Source organism: Leucoraja erinacea, chromosome 7, assembly GCF_028641065.1.
Source record: "Leucoraja erinacea ecotype New England chromosome 7, Leri_hhj_1, whole genome shotgun sequence".
NCBI classification, from domain to species: Eukaryota; Metazoa; Chordata; class Chondrichthyes; order Rajiformes; family Rajidae; genus Leucoraja; species Leucoraja erinaceus.
In genome coordinates this window covers 76925678-76948871 of record NC_073383.1, presented here as the reverse complement: position 1 = coordinate 76948871, position 23194 = coordinate 76925678, and the positions used below count along the sequence as shown (strand labels likewise).

At 47.6% G+C, this 23194-nt stretch overlaps 1 protein-coding gene across 1 annotated transcript in view; it reads right to left on the bottom strand.

The window, feature by feature from the left end:
- Nucleotides 1–23194, bottom strand: part of pdia5 (protein disulfide isomerase family A, member 5) — a 370444-nt gene that overhangs the window by 33071 nt on the left and 314179 nt on the right. The window contains exon 16 of the mRNA XM_055638787.1: nt 196–266. Coding sequence (XP_055494762.1) covers nt 196–266 — 71 coding nt within the window. The remainder of the gene's footprint in view (nt 1–195; nt 267–23194) is intronic.

The following is a 23194-nucleotide window of genomic DNA, read 5'->3' as shown; positions in this document are numbered from 1 at the left end:
GGGCCTGTTTCTGCGCTGTATCTCTAAAACTAAAGCTAAGCCACTTGTATCACTGATTCCACACTTCCCAGCACTGAGCCATTCAGCTACAAGCCGCGGGGGAGCGATTTGTGCAGTTGCATGCTGATGAAAAGCTGAATTGTTTTTACATGAGGCGTAAGAGACTGGAGCGGTCCCTCGAGGCAGACAAATTACCTTGCGTTCCTCTTTAAAGTGGTCGGCAGCTGTTGTGAAATGCGGGATGGTGTTCTTACAGTGAGGACACCCTAGAATGAAAAATAATGAAAGAGCCGTTCAAATATCACATTGGTCACAATCTGAGAGCTTGATCTGTGAGGTTAGATGAAGCCATTGAAGGAAACTAACGGAGATAATAAAAAAAAAATTAAGCTTGCATTGGTGGCTGCCTCTGAGTTAATAGAGTTGCTGCCTTACAGTGCCAGAGACCCACGTTCGATCCGCACTCCTGCTGTCTTTAGTTCATGTTCATAAGGTATAGGAGCAGAATTAGGCCATTCGGCCCATCAAGTCTATTCTGCCGTATGCAGCGGTACCGTAAGGATTGCTGATTTCAGTTCATGACGCGGATAGATCTACATCTCCGAATACAGATTTGAAAAATTCTCTTTTAAGGGGCCTTCTCTTCTATTTCTACTTTCCACTTTCTCTCTTCCTTTTTTATTTTTTATATACACACTTCACGTTTTTTCTACTCTCTACCATCTATTTTTCCACTTTTTCCTCTTTCTATTGTTTTCTTTTTATTGTCTTGCTTACCTCTTTCTCATAACATAAAACTAGAGGTTGTACATAGAATGGATTACGGTATTACATAGTTCGCACCTAAAATTAGGTTTTGTGCTGTATTAACTTCTAATAAAATTTAAAAAATAAATAAATAAAAAAGTCTATTCTGCCGTACAATCATGGCTGATCTATCTTTCCCTCTCAACCCCATTCTCCTGCCTTCTCCCCATAAATCCCGACACTCTTGACTAATGAAGAATCTGTCAATCTGTGCCTCAAAAATACCCAATGATGAGGCCTCCACAGCCATCTGTGGCGATTAATTCCACAGATTCACCACGCTCTGGCCAAAGAAATTCCTCCATTTCCTTTCTAAAGGTATGTCCTTTCATTCGGACGCCTCGGGTCCTGGACTCTCTCACAAGTGGAAACATCCTTTCCACATCCACTCTATCCGAGCCTTTCGTTATTCGGTAAGTTTCAATGGGGTCACCTCTCATCCTTCTAAACTCCAGTGAGTACAGGCCCAGTGCCGTCAAACCTTCATCATAAGTTAACCCATTCTTTCCTGGAATTATTCTTGTAAATCTCTTCTGGACTCTCTCCATCAACAGCACATCCTTCCGCAGATATGGGGCCCAAAACTGCTCACAATACTCCAAATGCAATGTGACCAGTGCCTTATAAGGCCTCAGCAATACATTCCTGTTATTATATTCTAGTCTTTGCTTCTCCCCGTGACCACGTATATTTTCTCCGGCTGCTCCGGTTTCCTCCCACACTCCACAGACGTACAGATCTGTAGGTTAATTAGTATCAGTGGGATGGGAGATTGTAACCTTCACGTGGTCCACCCTGTTTCGACGAATGCAATCAACCTGGTCTGCACAATCAAATAAGATCCAATAGAACAAGTTGTCCTACAACTTTAGGCTGTGCACGCCATACGCAAGGAGAGGAAGATTGGCATCAGTAAAAAAAACTGTGAATTGTCCTTAGTGTGTAGAATAGTGCTAGTGTATGGGGTGATCGCTGGTCACAAATTTATAGTAGAATTAGGCCGTTCGGCCCATCCTGTGCCATTCAATCATCACTGATCTCTGCGTCCTGATCCCATTTTCCCGCCTTCTCCCCATAACCCTTGACACCTGTTCTAATCAAGAATTTGTCTATCTCTGCCTCAAAAAAGGTGGACTCGATGGGCCGAAGGGCCTGTTTCCACGTTGCACGACTAAAGTCTAGAGTTCTCTCTTCCCAAGCTAGTAACCTTACAAAAGGAACAAATATACAACTGCATTTGTTCTTTCAATGTTAATGTGATCAGATTGCTTCAAACATAATCCTCTTGGGTGCTACTTATCCCAACCATTTATGCGTGGGAATAATTCTGATGTAACATTTGTGAAACAGGTCATTTTCAGTCCCTGGCACTGTTTGTGTGGCATTAGCAGGATTAATCGGACGTGACGTTGATCCTGTCTGGACACAAGATCTTCACAATCCATAATTGTGGACAACAAGGTTGACACAAAATGCTGGAGTAACTCAGCGGGTCCGGCAGCATCTCTGGAGAGAAGGAATAGGTCTCAAAATCATGAGAGGAATAGATCAGGTCTATCACACAGCGTCTTTTACCCAGATTAAGGGAATCGAGGACCAGAGGACATAGGTTCAAGGTGAAGGGAAAAAGATTTAATAGGAATCAGAGGGGTAACCTTTTCACACAGAGGGTGATGGGTGTATGGAACAAGCTGCCAGAGAAGGTAGTTGAGGCTGGGACTACCCCATCGTTTAAGAAACAGTTGGATAGGTACATGGATAGGACAGGTTTAGAGGGTTATGGACCAAGCGCAGGCAAGTGGGACTAGTGTAGCTGGGACATTGTTGGCCGGCGTGGGCGAGTTGGGCTGAAGGGCCTGTTTCCACATTGTATTACTCAATATCATGGGTGGACAAAAGTGCTGGAGAAACTCAGCGGGTGCGGCAGCATTTATGGAGCGAAGGAAATAGGCAAAGTTGATTCTCCATAGATCTGTTGATCTCCATTGACGTTGCCTATTTCCTTCGCTCCATAGATGCTGCCGTACCCGCTGAGTTTCGCCAGCACTTTTGTCTACCTTCCATTTTCCAGCATCTGCAGTTCCTTCTTGAAAACTCTATATCATTGGGTTAAGAGGGAGAGATAGATCAGCCATGATTGAATGTCAGAGCAGACGATGGGCAGAGTGACGTAATTCTGCTCCTATCACTTATCTTCCTATGATTCTCCTGCCTTCTCCCCATAACCCCTGACGCCTGTATTAATTAAGAATCTATCTCTGCCTTAAAAAAAATCCATTGACGGCCTCCACAGCCATCTGCGGCAATGAATTCCACAGATTTACCACCCTCCGACTAAAGAAATTCCTCCTCAACTCCTTCCTAAAGGAGCGTCCTTTTATTCTGAGCCTCCACATCCGCTCTGTCCAAGGCTTTCACTGTTGCGATGTCTGAGACTCAGCTGAAACAGCGAGTAAATCGTCATAAACAATGGCGACGGCTGAGTGGAGGGGACTTCTTCACTTGTCGATTGTAACACAGCATCAGACAGAAGCGCAACGAGGAATTTGGATCACTCCTGATGGGAACTGCCAACCTGAATAATCTTGGCCGATATGCAATAGTCTGAATTATCCGTTCATGCGGTGTTTTACATTCATGTTACAACTATCCAGACTATAGAAGCCAGCCCACGGGTGCCAGTGGAGGCTTTTCTTCTTCAACCCCTTTGGACCACGTGCCAAGTGTCTGTGTTGTGTTGAGCTGTAATCCCTACAATTTGCAGTCTCTGTACATCCATGGTGATGAAAGACGGAAAATGGTGCTGCTCTCTGCTCCGCATGGAGTCTTAGAATCATAGAAATTCATGGCACAGGAAAGGGGCTGGACGGCAATGCAAGCTGTCGGGGACAAGACGGGAGCTGTTTATGCACAGAGTCAAACAGCCGAGGCACATCCCAGATTTGACTGATAATTAGTCACCTCAGGGAGGCAGCACCATATCTGCTCAGTGGCCTCAGATTTCGTGAGGAATAGTCACAGACTTTAGTCTCGACCCGAAACGTCACCTATTCCTTCGCTCCATAGATGCTGCCTCGCCCGCTGAGTTTCTCCAGCATTTTAATCTACCTTCGATTTTTCCAGCATCTGCAGTTCTTTCTTAAACAATAGTCAGACTTAAATTGTTTCTGTAAGATAGAGCCATGGAGTCTAAAGGGCCTTGTCCCACACTTGGTGATTTGTTTCGGCGACTGCTGGTGTCATATCAGAGTCGCTAAAAGAATTTGAACATTTTAAAATCCAGCGGCGACAACAAAAATGTTGCGACATTTGAGAAAACACCGCCCGTCAATACGCCACCACGCCACGTCACGGCGCAAATGTTTCGGTGACTTGATACGTCAGTCAATGATGCTGGCAGTCGCCGAAAAAAATGGCCGAGTGGGACAGGCCCTTTACAGTATGGAAACAGGCCCTTCAGTCCAACTTGTCCACACCAGCCAACATGTGTTTTCCGATGTTGGGGAAGTCCAGGGCAAGGGGTCACAATTTAAGGATAAGGGGGAAATCCTTTAGGCCGAGGTGAGAAAAAACATTTATGGACAAGAGAGTGGTGAATCTCTGGAACTCTCTGCCACAGAAGGTACCAGGCCAGTTCATTGGCTATATTTAAGAGGGAGTTAGGGGAAGGCCCTTGCGGCTAAGGGGATCACAAGGGGTATGGAGAGAAGGCAGGTACAGGATCCTTTGGATGATCAGCCATGATCATATTGAATGGCGGTGCAGGCTCGAAGGGCCGAATGGCCTACTCCTGCACCTATTTTCTATGTTTCTATGTCCCATCTACTGGATACTTCTCCGGATACTTTCAAGAGAGAGATAGATAGGGCTCTTAAAGATAGCAGTCAGGAGATATAGGGAGAAGGCAGGAACGGGGTACTGAGTGGGGATGATCAGCCATGATCACATTGAATGGCGGTGCTGGCTCGAAGGGCCAAATAGCCTACTCCTGCACCTATTGTCTATTGTCTACATTAGTCCAACCTGCGTTTGGTCCACATCCCTCTAAACCTGTCCAATCCATGTACCTGCCTAAATGTTTCTTAACTGTACGTGGACCTGTCTAAATGTTCTACACTGTCACATGAGCCTTTGAGGATAAATGCTGGCTCAGAATAAGATGAATATTTCATGTGCCGTTTAAACAGGTTAAAAATGCACTGGCTATTTTCATTTCGAAGGCAGTCATAGAGTTGGAAACAGGCCCTTCAGCGCAACTCATTCATAGCGACAAGGATGCCCCATCTAACCTAGTCCAATCGACCCATATCCTTCGACACCTTTCCTATCCATGTCCAATGTCTTTGAAATTATATTACAGTACCAGCCTCAACTACCTCCTCTGGCAGCTCGTTCCATATACCCATCACCCACTGTGCCCATCAGGTTCTTATTCAATCTTGCCCCTTTCACCAGGATGTTTCCACTAGTGGGAGAGTCCAGGACCAGAGGCCATGGCCTCAGAGTAAAAGGTTGTACCTTTAGAAAGGAGATGAGGAGGAATTCCTTTAGTCAGAAGGTGGTGAATCTGTGGAATTTAACGCCACAGACGGCTGTGGAGGCCTTCATTGGATAATTTTAAGGTGGAGTTTGAAAGATTCTTGATTAGTACGGGTGTCTGCGGTTAAGGGGATAAAGGGGATAAGGCAGGAGAATGGATAGGGTTAAGGGGACAAGGCAGGAGAATGGATAGGGTTAAGGGGATAAAGCAGGAGAGGGAAACAGATCAGCTATGATTGAATGGCAGAGTAAACATGATGGCTCAAATAGCTTAAATCTGACCCGCTGAGTTACTCCAAAACATTATGTCCTTTTGTGCAGTATCTGCAGTTATTTGTTTCTGCCTCCTCTGGCGGTTGCTCCATATGCCCACCGCCTCTGAGTGAATTGTCTCTCACGTTCCTATTAAATAGAGTCCTAGAGTGATACAGTTAGCCCTTCTAACTGTTTCTTAATTGCTGGGAGAGTCCCAGCCTCAACTGCATCATCTGCTGGTCCTTGTTTCGATTTTGTTCAATATCAAGCTCACTATCTGGTCACTATTCAGCAACAAGAACAGTGTCTCGCACCTTGCTCAGCATTGAGATGCTAATTACTGGAGCACAGTGCTCGGCACAGATCACTGGGTCAAACACAAAAGCAACCTTCACCGCCCTCCGAAAGTCAGTTGGATTGGGGCCACTGAGCCGTAGAAGAAAATAATAACAGTGTCTTTGAGTGAACGTGGTGTCTCTGAACTAGCATACCGCTGTGGCTGGAGACGATGTATTTGGCGTAGCACATACAGTCATAAGTGATAGGATCAGAATTAGGCCATTCAGCCCATCAAGTCTACTCCGTCATTCAATCATGGCTGTTCTATCTCTCCCTCCTAACCCCCATTCTCCCGCCTTCTCCCCATAGCCCCTGATGCCCATACTAGCCAAGAATATGTCCATCTCTGCCTTAAAAATATCCACTGACTTGGCCCCACCACAGCCTTCTGTGGCAAAGAATTCCACAGATTCACCACCCTCTGACTAAAGAAATTCCTCCTCATCTCCTTCTTGAAGGAACATCCTTTAATTCTGAGGCTGTGACCTCCAGTCATAGACTCTCCCGGTAGTGGAAACATCCTCTCCGCAAACACTCTATCACAGTCTATCACTATTTGGTAAGTCATCTCCAATAGACATCTCAAAAGCAGCGGCACATTCCTTAAAAACGTAACGTGCACAGTGTACAGCTATTTACAGCCCACCATCTCAGCTCGGAGTAATCCCCCTCACCTGTACCCACCTATCACTCAGTCGGGCAGGGAGCATCTAAGGAGGGCATGGGCAGGAGGCGTTTCGGGTTGGAACCCTTCCTCCCATTCCAGCTTCTGCTGATTTTTGTGTATCCACCTATCACTTGCCAGGCTTTGTCGAGCGCACACCTCTCCCCAGCTCTCCTCCCCCCCACTACAAACATTGTAAAGAAGGATCCTGACCCAAATCTCTGCCTGTCCATTTCCTCTCAGAGACCTTGCCTGACCCGCCGAGTTACTCCAGCCAGCATTTTATGTTTACCTCAGTATGTATCGCCTGCATGTGTATTATAGATCCCCATTGCTTTGCATTTCACAGCAGCACAGCGGTAGAGTTGCTGCCTTAAAGCGCCCGAGACCCGGGTTCGATCCTGACTACGGGTGCTGTCTGTGCGGAGTTTGTACGTTCTCCTCATGAAAGCTTGGGTTTTCTCCGGGTACTCCGGATTCCTCCCACATTCCAAAGACATACAGGTTTCTTCTTCGGTCAGAGATGGGTCGGGGCCCTTCTTCAGATTCATTGTAGTCTCGGTCTGTGAGGCGTCTTCCTGTTTCCCCACGGTATTCCAAAGTCAGGTTTGTTCATTGTCTTCCACATGACATAGTCGATCGTGACAATAAACAGTAAAGGGGATAGAAGGCAGCCTTGTCCTACACCTGTGACAATGTCAAAGAACTCTGTGTTTCCTGAATCAACCTTAACGCAACAATAGATCCCTTGTAAAGGTTCTTGAAGATGTGGATGAAAGCCTCTAGGATGTCATACCCTTTAAGAGTTCGCCACAGGGTGTCTCTATGTACACTATTGAATGTAGCGGGGGGGGGGGGGGGGGGGGGGGGGGGGGGGGGGGGGGGGGGGGGGGGGAGAAGGCTAGAAAAGAGGTAGGGGCAGGACAAAGTCTGGCAAGTGATAGGTACATTTATACGAACAAACCTGGGAGGAAACCGAAGATCTCGGAGAAAACTGATACACAGGAACAGCAGATGCTGGAATGTGGCTTCTGTAAATTGTCCTTAATGCCTAGTGCTAGACAAGTGTACGGAGATCGCTGGTCGGCGCGGACTCGGTGGGCTGAAGGGCCCGTTCCCACATTGCATCTCTAAACTAAGCTAAAGCTCATTTCCTCCACATGCCCGACTTTGAGCCGTGAAGTTGTTTAGTTTAAATTAGTTTAGTTTAGATACTGCACAGAATCAGGCCCTTCGGCCCACCGAGTCCGCCACGACCAGCGATCCCCGCACATCAACACTATCCTACACACACACACACTAGGGACAATTTACATTTATACCAAGGCAGTTAACCTACAAACCTGGGAGGAAACCGAAGATCTCGGAGAAAACGGACACAGGTCACGGGGAGAACGTACAAACTCCGTACAGATAGCACCCGTGGTCAGGATCTAACCCGGGTCTCTGGCCCAGCGAGCGGGCAACAACTCCACTGCTGCGCCACTGTTCCACCGCCAATATTCTTGCTATTGAGGGAGTGCAGCGCAGGTTTACAAGGTTAATCCCCGGGATGGCGGGACTGTCATATGCTGAGAGAATGAAGCAGCTGGGCTTGTACACTCTGGAGTTTAGAGGGATGAGAGGGCATCTCATTGAAACATATAATATCGTTAAGGGCTTGGACACACTAGAGGCAGGAAGCATGTTCTCGATGTTGGGGGATTCCAGAACCAGGGGCCACAGTTTAAGAATAAGGAGCAAGCCATTTAGAACGGAGACGAGAAAACACTTTTTCTCACAGAGAGTGGTGAGTCTGTGGAATTCTCTGCCTCAGAGGGCGGTGGAGGCAGGTTCTCTGGATGCTTTCAAGAGAGAGCCAAATAGGGCTCTTAAAAATAGCGGAGTCAGGGGATATGGGGAAAAGGCAGGAACGGGGTACTGATTGGGAATGATCAGCCATGATCACATTGAATGGCTCGAAGGGTCGAATGGCCCACTCCTGCACTTATTGTCTATTGTCTAATTATCAAGTCAATATAGAGGGCAAACCACCCGGATTTTACCCATGGAGATAAGACGCGCTGTGGAGTGAGAGTGAATCTGCACTGCCCAGCTTTGTGGCAAGCTAGAAACCGGGCATCTGCCGGATCAACAGCTCTGGGCTTGCCGATCAACGCACCCGTGTGGGCATCGGAGCAAACCAAGATTGACCTGACACTCTGCTGGAAGAACGCCCGAGCCTGCAGAGCTGATGAGTGCTCACATTATACTGTCCGCAATCACAGTCGCCGGCCGCAGATTGTGCTGCCTGGGAGGTCAAACAGCCCAGGCATTGTTTTGTGACAACAATTACCCCTTTCAATAAAAAAGGGCATCGCTGACGACAGGGCCCCGGGCTCTCCCGTGCGGCACTAAATGATCGAACGGACTCATCCAGGATCTGTTATTCCCATCCGGAAAATCCCAACCACTTTCGGGGGTATTCTCATAACCCTGCCATGCCCCGCAATGCTCCGTGGTTTCAGAAGCTGGGACCGCATTCTCCTGCTACGGACTGAAACAATGAGGCGACTGTGAAAGCAAACAACACTAGCACACTTGTGGCAAGTGACCCAGTTCCAATAACAAGCGACAGAACACAACCTCAATGACCACAGCCAATTACCCATGAATTAAATATAGAAACATAGAAAATGGGCGCGGGAGTAGGCCATTCGGCCCTTCGAGCCAGCACCGCCAATCAATATGATCATGGCTGATCATCCAAAATCAGTGCCCTGTTCCTGCTTTCTCACCATAATCCCGCGATTCCGTTAGCCCCAAGAGCTAAATCTAACTCTCTCTTGAAAACATCCAGTGAATTGGCCTCCACTGCCTTCTGCAGCAGAGAAGTCCACAGATTCACAACTCTCTGGGTGAAAAAGTGCTTCCTCATCTCAGTCCTAAATGGCCTACCACTTATTCTCAAACTATGACACCCGGTTCTGGACTCCCCTCAACTTCGGGAGCATTAAATGGGAATTAAAGAAGATAGATGCAAAATGCTGGAGTAACTCAGCGGGACAGGCAGCATCTCTGGAGAGAAGGAATGGGTGATGTTTCTTCGGACTAGGGGAGAGTTACTCCAGCTTTTTGTGTCTATCGTCGCCTATATCTCTCGTTTCCTTTTCCCCCTACTTTGCCCAGAGTAGGAGAATCGAGAGTAGACACAAAATGCTGGAGTAACTCAGCGGGACAGGCAGCATCTCTGGAAAGAAGGAATGGGTGACGTTTCAGGTCTTGCCTGCACCTCCATATATCCAGAGATGCTGCCTGTCTTGCTGTGTTACTCCAGCATTTTGTGTTTACCTTCGATTTAAACCAACATCTACAGTTCCTTCCTACACACTAGGAGAATCAAGGACCAGAGGGCAAAGGATTAAGGTTTCAAACGTGAGTCTGAAGAAAGGTTTTGACCAGAAACGTCATACATTCCTTCTCTCCAGAGATGCTGCCTGTCCCGCTGAGTTACTCCAACTTTTTGTGTCTATCTTCGGTTTAAACCAGCATCTGCAGTTCCTTCCTATCATTGAATTATCTTGTGTAAGCAAAATATAAATGTTGCTATTTGCACAAAGTAATAATTGGGACCAGAGCAGCGAACTAGTCGCCTCCATACTTGACTAGACTGTCGTGGGATTAAGGTTCAACCTCAACCCCAGGAACATAGGTTCAGTTTAGAGATACAGAATGAAAACAGGCCCTTCGGCCCACTGACCATAGAACGCCCGTTCACACAGTCTGAAGAAAGGGTCTCGACCCGAAACGTCACCCATTCATACAAACATAGAAACATGGAAATAGGTGCAGGAGTAGGCCATTCGGCCCTTTGAGCCTGCACCGCCATTCAATATGATCATGGCTGATCATCCTACTCTGTATCCTGTACCTGCCTTCTCTCCATACCCCCTGATCCCTTTAGCCACAAGGGCCGCATCTAACTCCCTCTTAAATATAGCCAATTAACTGGCCTCAACTACCTTCTGTGGCAGAGAGTTCCAGAGATTCACCACTCTCTGTGTGAAAAATGTTTTTCTCATCTCGGTCCTAAAGGATTTCCCCTTTATCCTTAAACTGTGACCCCCTTGTCCTGGACTTCCCCAACATCGGGAACAATCTTCCTGCATCTAGCCTGTCCAACCCCTTAAGAATTTTGTAAGTTTTTATAAGATCCCCCCTCAATCTTCTAAATTCTAGCGAGTACAAGCCGAGTCTATCCAGTCTTTCTTCATATGAAAGTCCTGACATCTCAGGAGTCAGTCTGGTGAACCTTCTCTGTACTCCCTCTACGGCAAGAATGTCTTTCCTCAGATTTGGAGACCAAAACTGTACACAATACTCCAGGTGTGGTCTCACCAATTCCTTCTCTCCAGAGATGCTGCCTGTCCCGCTGAGTTACTCCAGCTTTTAGTGTTTACCGCCCGTTCACACTATCTCTGTGTTATCCTATTTTTGCAATTTATAGTGGGCAATCGACCTATAAACCCGCACGGTCTTTGGGATGCGGGTGGGAACCGGAGCGCCGGAGGTGCGCACGTGGTCAGAGGGAGAACGTGCAAACTTTAAGGCCAACAGACCTTCATGGTCAGGTCAAGATCCCTGCACTTACAACAACTGGGACTTGAAACTGGCCTCAAACAGGCGACTGTACACTGACTCAGTGTACCACCGCTATACACCTGTACTGTATCTGAGATGCTTATCTAGTATGTATCTAAGTGCTTATGTATAGTGATACTTGCACTGAACAGTATACAAAATTTAATTCCACTGTACCTCGTTACAATAAAGTTCCATACCACACCAAATTACACAATGAGGCACCCGATGTCAGGAATGAACCCGTGTCTCTGGTGTTCTGATGGAAGCAACTCTGCCAGCTGCGCCACTGTGATATCCTGCACTCAGGAGTAATGGGCCGGCCCCACTTGAAATCTTTAGGCGACTGTCAGGGACTAATTTTAATGGAATTCAGCTATGGCACATTTGCACTTTATCTGTTTATGTGTGTATAAATTTATATAATGGTATATGGACACACTGATCTGTTCTGTATTGATGCCTACTATATTCTGCTGTGCTGAAGCAAAGCAAGAATTTCATTGTCCTATCTGGGACACATGACAATAAACTCTCTTGAATCTTGAATCTCTTGACACCTGGTGACAAATACGACAACCTATTACAGCAAAAATTGTCGCCACAGTCGCCGAAAATATTTCAACGTTGAAAATTTTGTGGCAGTCGCCTGTAGTCGCCCAAAAAATCGCCTAAGTGGGACAGGCCCATAAAACTCCCAAGATCTAGTGGCAGGAGTAGGCCATTCGGCCCTTCGAGCCTGCACCGCCATTCAATAGATCATGGCTGAATCCAACTCAGTATCCCGTGGTCAACCCCCTGGTCCCCAGTGCCACAAGGGCCACATCTAACTCCCTCTTAAATATGAACTGGCCTCATTCCTGTGGCAGATATCCAGAGATTCAATGTGTGAAAAAAGTGCGCAGTTTTAAAGGATTTCCCCTGGCCAGGGTGTCAGCTTGCCCAATGGCAAGTGGGCCCCTGATGAAGTGGGCCCCCCCCCTTTGTCTCCTGGCAACCAATATTTTTAGACCCAGTCCGCACTGCTGGTGCGTAATTAATTATAACCTCATGCCCCTGGAATGGACCTTGAGCTCACATCCTATCCTTTTATCAGTGACGCTTTCTTGGAGCGAGCAAAGAACTGCTCATGTAGTGGCCTGTCCGCAGGAGGCAAGCACTGGGTTTCCAGATTACAAGACTAGATTAGAAGGCTGAGTGTGAAAGTGAGAATGAGTTAGTTTAGTTTAGAGATACAGTGCAGTAACAGGCCCTTCGGCCCACCAAGCCCGTGGCGACCAGCGATCCCTGCACACTAACACTATCCGACACACACCAGGGACAATTTATAATTCTACCAAACCAATTAAGCTGCAAACCTGTTCGTCTTTGGAGTGAGGGAGGAGACCGGAGCTCCTGGAGGAAACCCACGCAGGTCACGGGGAGAACGTATAAACTGCATACAGACAGCACCCGTAGTCAGGATCGAACCCGGGGCTCTGGCGCTGGAAGGCAGCAACTCTACTGCTGCGCCGCCAAAATTATTTACCTCAGCCCTACTTCATACCCGTCAGTCACTTACTGTCTTAAATTCTATGACATTAATTTTTAATATAATCAATGGATGAGCATTCACATCTCTAAGAAGGGAATTACAAAGATTTATCATCCTCTGACTTCAGGAATATTGGTCCCATATGGCCAATCCTTTACCCTGAGAACATGCCCTGTTCCTGGACTCTCTCCAGCCTGAGGATAAGCCCTAGGCAGCCGACCTCATTCATCAGAAGTCCCGCGTTTATAGGTGGACCTTCCTCAATTACTCCTTAGAGGACAACCAGCCCAGAGCAGTAAATCTAAGCAGCATCTCCCCCATGGCTAGTGTGCCCTTCGATTTATTAGAGGAGATACAAAGTCCTGGAGTAATGGCCCCTGTCCCACGGTGTGAGTTCATTCAAGAGCTCTCCCGAGTTTAAAAAAAATCAAACTCGTGGTAAAAACGGAGAATGAACGTAGCGGGCATGTCGGAGCTCGGGGACGTCTCTTAGCGGCTCGTAACGCTAACGGCAGGTACTTGGGAAGACTCGCTAACGGCAGGTAAGCTCGGGAAGACTCGTGAAGATTTTTCAACATGTTGAAAAATGTCCACGAGAGCCCCGAGTACCGACGAGCGGCCATTACCGTAAATCTCCGAGTCGAATCAAGGCAAACTCGGGGGAACTCTTTGAATGAACTCGTACAGTGGGACAGGGTTTTAACTCAGCGGGTCAGGCAGCATCTCTGGATAGGTGACGCTTCGGGTCACGAGACAGTAGGTGCAGGACTTCCAAATTCGAGGGAGGAAATGGAGTTGGATTGGACACATCCTCAGGAAACCTGCCACAAACATCACCCGGCAAGCCCGGAAATGGAACCCCCAAGGAAAAAGGAAAGGAGGTTGCCCCAGGAACAGCTGAAGAGGTGTCCAGACAGAAATGTCTGAGACTGGGCTCAACTGGGGAGATCTCGAAACTGCTGCCAACAACTGAGTGAGGTGGAGGACATTTGTCAATGAACTATGCTCCCTAGAGCAGCAAAGGGCGTAAGAAGAAGAATAGCTGAATTAAACGTGTTTCAGAAGAATTTATTTAATTACGGGCTAATAATGGGAAAAAAGCTTATACTTAAATTCTGGAAAAATGCGCCGACACCAACAATAAAAATGTGGATATCAAATATGTTTGAAACATTACATCTGGAAGAGATGAGATTCCTCTTAGCAGGTAAAGCAGACCAATTCCAAAAGACGTGGTCTATGTTTCTGGACCTATTACAAGTATGAGGTGTAATAGTAATTAAAAAAAAACAAATATATAAATAAGTGGTATCAGGACCTGGTAACGGGAGGTAAAACAACAAAAACAGACTTGGTTGGTAGTCCCCTTTCTGCGGAGTTTAATGTTATAATAGAGCGATTGTTTCTATTTTCTCTTTCTTTCTTTTCTAGGGTCTATTTTCTCACTTTACTTCCTTCTCTAACTTCTTTTCTAAGGGGCTTTCTTTTCCCAACACTCTTGCACTTCACCACTCTCGCGCACTTTCTTTACTTTCCTTACTTCTACCTTTTCCTTGAAGCTCAAAAAAAATGAAGCGGTACAAAAAATGTATTAAGATATATGTGTTTGTAGTATTGTAATTTACCGTACTTCTAATAAAAATAAAATAAAAAAAAAAAAAAATTAAAAAAAATAGGTGCAGGAGTAGGCCATTCGGCCCTTCGAGCCAGCACCACCATTCAATGTGATCATGACTGATCATCCCCAATCAGTACCCCATTCCTGCTTTCTCCCCATATCCCCTGACTCTGCTATCTTTAAGAGCTCTCTCTTGAAAGTATCCAGGGTCCCTTCTTCAGGTTTGTTGCGGAGGGGGGTGGAGGGGTGGAGAAGAAAGCTGGAAGAGAGGATTGGCAGGACAAAGCCTGGCAGGTAATATGCCAACACGTACGGGAGAGTTGTTTGATACGTAGATTGGTTTATAAGATTTGACCAAAACTGCTGCTGCTTCACAGCCCTGAACAAGGCGCTGTATCTGATATAAGGTAAACACAAAATGCTGGAGTAACTCAGCTTGATATTCAGCATCTCTGGAGAGAAGGAATGGGTGACGTTTCGGGTCGAGACCCTTCTTCAGACTCCAGTCACCCATTCCTTCTCTCCAGAGATGCTGCCTGGCCCGCTGGGTTACTCCAGCATTTTGTGTCTACCTTCGATTTAAACCAGCAGTTCTTTCCGACACACGCTGTATCTGGTATATTAGTGATTAAAAGCTACATGGACAAGTACATGGATAGGAAAGGTTCATGTTCATGTGATAGGAGCTGAATTAGGCCATTCGGCCCAATGTCTACTCCGCCATTCAATCACGGCTGATCTATCTTTCCCTCTCAGCCCCGCTCTTCAGCCTTCTCACCATTAGCCCTGACACCCTGGGCCAAAGGTGGGGCTATGTCGATGGGGCATCGTGGTCGTCATGGGCAAAGTTGGGCCGAAGGGACAGTTTCTGTGCTGTGTGACTCTGTTAACATAGATTAATCATTAGTGGCAATCACTCAAAGCAAAATTTAATAACAAAACAGGGGGTGGTGGGTGTTTGTAAAACGCAGCAAGGGGCAGTGGTGGAGGCAGATACGAGAGGTTTTTGGATAGGCACATGGATATGGGAATGGAGCCAAATGGATCATGTGCAGGCAGAGGAGATTAGTTAGTCCTGGCATCATGGTCGGCATGGCCATTCTGGGTCGAAGGGCCGCTTCCTGCCCTGTACTGTTCTCATAAGGTCATAAGGAATAGGAGAAGAATTAGGCCATTCGGCCCATCAAGTCTACTCAGCCATTCAATCACAGCTGATCTATCTCTCCCTCCTAACCCCATTCTCCCCATAACCCCTAACATCCATACTAATCAATCGATTTATCGCTGCCTAAAAAATGTCCACTGACTTGACCTCCATGGCCTTCTGTGGCAAAGAATTCCACAGATTCACCTCCCTCTGACTAAATAAATTTCTCCTCATCTCCTTCCTAAACTAACGTCCTTTAATTCTGACCTCTAGTCCTAGACTCTCCCACTAGTGGAAACATCCTCCCCACATCCACTCTATCCAAGCCTTTCACTATTCTCTGTTCAAAGTAGAAAAGATGCCAGGACAGATGGACTTCGCCTAGATTATCAAGAGAAGGGTGGAAGCAGAGACTCTGGCCGTAACATTCTATCCTTAAACTTTTTAAGTGAATGGATAAGAGGCATAAATTGGCAATTGATAAACATCCTCTCCACCTCCGCTGTGTATATGCTTTTCATTATTTGGTAACTCCAACAGGCAGTGAATCTGTGGAATTCTCTGCCTCAGAAGGCAGTGGAGGCCAATTCTCTGGAGGCTTTCAAGAGGGAGTTAGATAGAGCTCTTAAAGACAGAGGAGTGAAGGGATATGGGGGGAAGGCAGGAACGGGGTACTGATTGGGGATGATCAGCCATGATCACAGTGAATGGCGGCGCTGGCTCGAAGGGCCAAATGGCCTACTCCTGCACCTATTGTCCAATGTCTAAAATGAAAGGTAACAATGGCAATTGCAAGGTACACAAAAATGCTGGAGAAATTCAGCGGGCGCAGCAGCATCTATGGAGCGAAGGAAATAGGCGACGTTTCGGGCCGAAACGTCACCTATTTCCTTCGCTCCATAGATGCTGCTGCACCCGCTGACTTTCTCCAGCAATTTTGTGTATCTTCGATTTTCCAGCATCTGCAGTTCCTTCTTGAACACAATGGCAATTGCAAGCTTGCTGAGCTTCATGACTGTTTAGGGCAATGTGTGGAGACAATCAAGAGGAAAAGAAAATGTTTTGGCACTTGGGAAATAATGGATTAATAGTTGAAAGTAAAAAAAAAGTTAACGGCACATCAGGTGGGATTAACAATTGAGTTCTTTGAGGATGTTGACGAACATTGTGCGGCTGATGTTTTGTGTATCTCTTTCAAAAGGTATTTGTCAAAACACACTATAGAGGATGTTAACAAAACTGAAGTCCTTGGAATTAAGAGGACAGCAACAGTGTGTGAATAACACTGGCTAAGGGACAGAATGCCGAGTGCAGTGTTCCCACACTGACCTTTCTGTCCTGGGCCTCCTCCACTGTCAAGAGTGAGGCCCAGCGCAAATTGGAGGAACAGCACCTCATATTTCGCTTGGGCAGCTTACACCCCTGCAGTATGAACATTGACTTCTCTAACTTCAAGTAACCCTTGCTTTCCCTCTCTGTCTGTCCCTCCCCCACCCTAGTCATCGTACTAGCTTCACTGTTGTCCTGTTGAGTTTCATTGCCTGCGTTATTACCCCACAGCCAACAATGGACCATAGTGGGCTCCACCTTTCCTTGATCATTGTTGCTTTTTGCATATTTTTCATTAATTTGAACTATTTACTCTCTACCTCTCTCGTTTTCCTCTCCCCGACTCTCAGTCTGAGGAAGGGTCTCGACCCGAAACGCCACCTATTCCTGTTTTCCAGAGATGCTGCCTGACCCGCTGAATTACTCCAGTGCTTTGTGTCTGTCTTCCGTAGTGCTCTAGAGTCCGTTAATCAGAAAGGTTGTGTGGCCGGAAGGTTGGTGATCACGGGCCTTGGCCTGTAGAGGGAGCCGCCGAGCCAGCCCCCGCTCGTCCCATGAGGACCGGAGAGGAAGAGGGGAGTTGGCGATGGCGGAAGCAAGAGGAAGGGCTGATACGAGGGTGAAGGTAACAGCACTGTGGCACAGCGGTAGAGTTGCTGCCTTACAGCGCTTGCAGCGCCGGAGACCCGGGTTCGATCCCGGCTACGGGCGCTGCCTGTGCGGAGTTTGTACGTTTCACCCGTGACCACGTGGGTTTCCTCCGAGAACTTCAGTTTCCTCCAACACTCAAAAGACGTGCAGGTTTGTAGGTTAATTGGCTTGGTAAATGTAAAAAAAAAATGTCCCTAGAGCGTGTAGGAAAGTGCGCGGGGATCGCTGGTCAGCGCGGGCTCAGTGTGCCTGTTTCCGCGCTGTATCACGAAACGAAAAGTAAACCGAGGTCTTGCCTTCTGCGCCCTCAAGGTCAACTGCGGGAGGCGCCCCTGGAGCACAAAAGTTGAAGGTGGCCGGGTGTGCGTGGAGAGGAGAGGGACGATGGTTCGCTAGACGATGCGGGCGGAAGCGACGACTGGAGGCCTCGAAGCAGCATGGGCCTCACGAGGATCGGGGCGTCAACACTTAGCGACTCTTGCATGCTGCCCCAGTGGAATATCTCGATTATCTTTGTGATACTGCGGATTGTGTTTAGATATGGCAACACTTTACCGAACTGCATGCAAACAAAATGGTTTCCACTGTACATCCGTAAACGTGATAATAAATGAGCATCGATGGAGTACAGCGCACACGTACAGTCTCTGGAGTTGCTGTTTGGACCATTTCTTTCTCTCTGCCGGAGTGGGCGGCAGGCTGGCGCAGCGGTAGAGTTGCCGCCTCACAGCGCCAGAGACCCGGGTTCGATCCCGGCCACGGTCTGGAGTTTGTACGTTCTCCCCGTGACCGCGTGGGTTTTCTCTGAGATCTTTGGTTTCCTCCCACACTCCAAAGACACGTAGGTTTGTAGGTTCACAAAAAGGCTGGAGAAATTCAGCGGGTGCAGCAGCATCTATGGAGCGAAGGAAATAGGCAACGTTTCGGGCCGAAACCCTTCCGGGTTTCGGCCCGAAACGTTGCCTATTTCCAGAAGGTTCGGCCCGAAACGTTGCCTATTTCCTTAGCTCCATAGATGCTGCTGCACCATAACTCAGCGGGTCAGGCAGCATCTGTGGAGAACATGGATAGGTGACGTTTCACAGAGTGCTGGAGTAACTCAGCGGGTCAGGCAGCATCTGTGGAGAACATGGATAGGTGACGTTTCACAGAGTGCTGGAGTAACTCAGCTGGTCAGGCAGCATCTGTGGAGAACATGGATAGGTGACGTTTCGGGCGGAGACCCTTCTTCAGACTGAGAGTCAGGGGATAGGGAGAATCGGAGATATAGAAGGGTAAGGTGTGAAAACACAGATCAAAGGGGATACAGTACATGGGTTTCTCCAGCTTTTTTGTGTACCTTCGATTTTCCAGCATCAACAGTTCCTTCTTAAACAGGTTTGTAGGTTAATTGGCACTGGTATAAATGTAGGATAGTGTAAGTGTGCGGGGGTCGCTGGTCGGTGCGGCCTCGGTGGGCCGAAGGGCTTGTATCCACACACGCTGTATCTACACACTCTGAACCTCCGTGATCTTTTCTTGGACATTCTGGACATCATTCGAAAGTTTGTCATTAACACCAAACTCAAAAGGTCAATGAATGAGAGAGGCAGTATCAGATTTCAGGAGGCAATTAGCTGGTGATAATCGAGCCCATTGGGCTATTCTTAGCTTTAAGATGAACAGGAAATTGCTTTAGAACAGGTTCATTTAAGTGTGAAGGACAAATGGTTCTCTCCAGAAAAGGGGTCAGTTCTTTTACGGTGCAGAACTAAAAGACACTTGGACAAGTACATGGATAGGAAAGGTTTAAAGGGATATGGGCCAAACATGGGCAAAGGGGACAAACTTGTTGGTGTCTGTTAGGGAGTGGATGGGAAGGTGAGATCATATAGAATTAGTGTGAATGGGTGATCGATGGTCAGCATGGGACTGAGTAGGCTGAAGGGCCTGTTTCCATGCTGCATCGCCAAAATAAAGAGTTGCAACTCTTTTGTGGTCCAAAGAGCAACTCCAGAGTCCCGGATTCGATCCCGACTTCGGGCTCTGTAGAAACTATTTCCAGCTCCAGTTAAGTATGTAAGTAAGTTTAAGTAAGTAAGTTTATTGGCCAAGTATTCATACACAAGGAATTTGCCTTGGTGCTCCGCCCACAAGTAACACCATGACATACAGTGACAGTTATGAATGAAGTTGATATTTTAGTTTAGTTTAGAGATACAGCATTGAAACATGCCTTTGGCCCACCGAGTCCATGCCGACCATCGATCGTCCATTCACACTCATATAACCATATAACATATAACAATTACAGCACGGAAACAGGCCATCTCGACCCTTCTAGTCCGTGCCGAACGCATATTCTCCCTTAGTGAGTGATTTTGATTTTCAGGAGGACCCACACTATTTTGGTTTTGAAGTGACCTCCTCCTATGCTGCAAGGTTGTACATGATAGGACAAGACATAATCCACATAGCATTCACTAACACTACAAACTTTTCTGCAAGATTTATCAAGTGTTTGAATCCTAGCCATAGAGCATGGAAACAGGCCCTTCGGCCCAACTAATCCATGCGTTGCAAGTAGGGTTTCCAACTGTCCCGTATTAGCCGGGACATCCCGTATATTGGGCCAAATTGGTTTGTCCCATACGGGGACCGCCCTTGTCCCGTATTTGACTGCTACTACTCGGGTCGAGGGGACTGTGGGGTCGGAGCGCCGTGTCCAGCCCCGCCTGAGTGCAGCAGCAGCAGCGCCTCGCCCGTGGCCCCGTCGGCCCGGCCAGCTGTCCGACCTCCGCTTACCGCCTATACCACCACCCCTCCTTCTCTTGGCCGATCACTGGTTCATGAGTTGGACGGGGCGCCAACGACTTTGCGCACGACATCGCGCGGCCCGGGCCAAAACTCCTCAGCTGGCCCGCCGGCTGGGCTTTGTGTGCAGTCCAGCACCCGGGCCAACGCACCATTCACCCAGCCACGGCCGAGTCAGTCAACGAATTGCCGTCGGGAATTTATCCCTTATTTTGACCTTTTGTCCCCTGTTTGGGAGTTGAGAAAGTTGGCAACCCTAGTTGCACGTGCCCATCTAAGTTAACATAATTTGCCAGTCCACAAGGATTTGGAGTGAATCCTCACACAGACTATGCGTTGCAGTCCATTAATAGAAAATATGGAACTCAAACCTTGATTGTTTGAGGCAGAATACCATACATAAATTTAAAGGAAAGAGAAAAATACAAATGGGAGAAAATGTTTAAAATCATCAGATGAGGCAAAGCTTGTCAAAGCATAAACACTAACGTGGACATATTGTGCATCAAGATTCTGTTTAATACTACATTTCTAATGATAGAACGCAATGTAGGCAACCTGTCAGACTGAAAGCGGCCAAACCACAAACTGACATCCCAAACTGACAAGTGGCCACAGACTCTATAAATGGGGATGCTCTGGGAATAGGCACTATCTCATGTGAAAATAGGAAATATGAATCCAGACCAGAAGATATCCGACTTGACCAGCTGGCTTTGTCAATCCAGCATCAGTGGTGCTATCAGGGATTAAATTGCCCTCAGTAGTTCGAGTGCTCAAATGAACAAATATGCTGGTTTCCCATTCATTGTATATGTACAGGTTTGTAGTGTGATTGGCTTGATAAAATGGTAAATTGTCCCTAGCGTGTGTACGACAGTGTTAGCGCGTGGGGATTGGTGGTCGGCGTGGACGCGGTGGGCTGAAGGGCCTGTGTTCGCGCTGTATCTCTAAACTAAATAACTTGTTCGCTCTTTTCTCAAAGCGAGTTATTTCATGGTGCTTCAAACACCCACACCAATGGCAGTTTCCACCACCAGCAGTCTTTCTTGAGCGGAGCCTGCAAAGTAAAGGGCCTGTCCCACGAGCATGCGACTGCATGCGGCAAGCGCGGCCTAACGTGGTCGCTTGAGCCATACGGCCTCGCGGGGCCGGTCCCACTTCGATCGCCGGAGCCGTATGGAGTTGTGCGGAGCTGGTCCCGACATCGCGCAGGGCTCCGAAAAACTGACCGTGTTCAAAATTCCGTGCGGCAACGGCCTGCCGGCCCGCAGCCGCATTGAGGCCATACGCACCGCCTCGACGGCGTATGCCTAGCGCGAACTTCCCGTGGACTTCGCTCGAACTACACGTCAACTCGTACGGGATCACTCGACCACCGCGCGGCCCCCGCTTCAGGTTTGGTCGCGCTTGCCGCATGCAGTCGCATGCTCGTGGGACAGGCCCTTAAGGGATATTTAAAAGTGCGGCACGGTGGCGCAGCGGTAGAGCTGCTGTCTCAGAGTGCTAGAGACCTGGGTTCGATCCTGTCTCTGGGTGCTGTCTGATGGAGATTGTGCATTCTTCCCACTGACCCGCGTTGGTTTTCTCCGGGTGCTCTGGTTTCCTCCCACATTCCAAATATAGCGCAGGTTTGTAGGTTGACACAAAATGTAGCTGCGACTCTGCGGGTCAGGCAGGATCTCTGGAGATGCCGAGTCTGTCTGAAGAAGTGTTTCTGACCCGAAACGTCACCTGTTGTTTTTCTCCAAAGATGGTGTCTGACCCGTTGAGTTACACCAGCAGTTTGCACCTATCTTCAGTATTGACCAGCATATGCAGTTCCTCCCAACACATATGCCCAGAGATAGATAGATTCTTGATTAGTACTGGTGTCAGAGGAGAAGAAACATATAACATTATAAAAGGACTGGACGAGCTAGATGCAGGAAAAATGTTCCCAAAGTTGGGTGAGTCCAGAACCAGGGGTCACAGCCTTAGAATAAAGGGGAGGCCATTTAAGACTGAGGTGAGAAAAAACTTTTTCTCCCAGAGAGTTGTGAATTTGTGGAATTTCCTGCCACAGAGGGCAGTGGAGGCCAAATCACTGGATGGATTTAAGAGAGAGTTAGATAGAGCTCTAGGGGCTAGTGGAGTCAAGGGCTATGGGGAGAAGGCAGGCATGGGTTATTGATTGGGGACAATCTGCCATGATCATAACGAATAGCGGTGCTGGCTCGAAGAGCCGAATGGCCTCCTCCTGCACCTATTTTCTATGTTTCTATGGCAGGAGAATGGGGTTAGGCGGGAGAGATAGATCAGCCATGATTGAATGGCGGAGAGGACGCCTTGGGCCGAATGGCCTAATTCTATTCCTATTCCTTATGACCGTACGACAGATTTGTAGGTTATTGGCTTCTGTAAATTACTGCTGGTGCGTACAATAGAGCCAGTGTTCGGCGTCAGCGTGCTCCCCGTGTGCTGAAGGGCCTGTTTCCATGCTATATCTCTCAACTTAAACATCACAGGTACCTGGTGCCCATAGGTCGCACTCGTCCAAGTACAGGAAGCGTAGAGATAACTGGAAGACCAAGCTGTGAAATTCACAGCGCCCTGATATAAAAGTATAAACTCACAAGAGCAACATCTCTGCCTCTGTAACAACTCTTCAAATATCCACAACTATCAAAATAAGGACCAGGAGACAGTGGCCCAGTTTCTGTTGCCATGCCAACTTTCTTCCCCCTCCCATCTTTTCGATCACATTTAAACCTGACTATTGTGTAATAGAGAATGTATTCCATTGTACTGCTCCAGAAGCCTGCAATTATAGAAGAAAAGCTTGTCAGAGTAACGTTGGGAAGAAGAAACACAAGCAGGTAGTGGAAAGATCCATCACACAGCTGCTGCCTCTCAGCA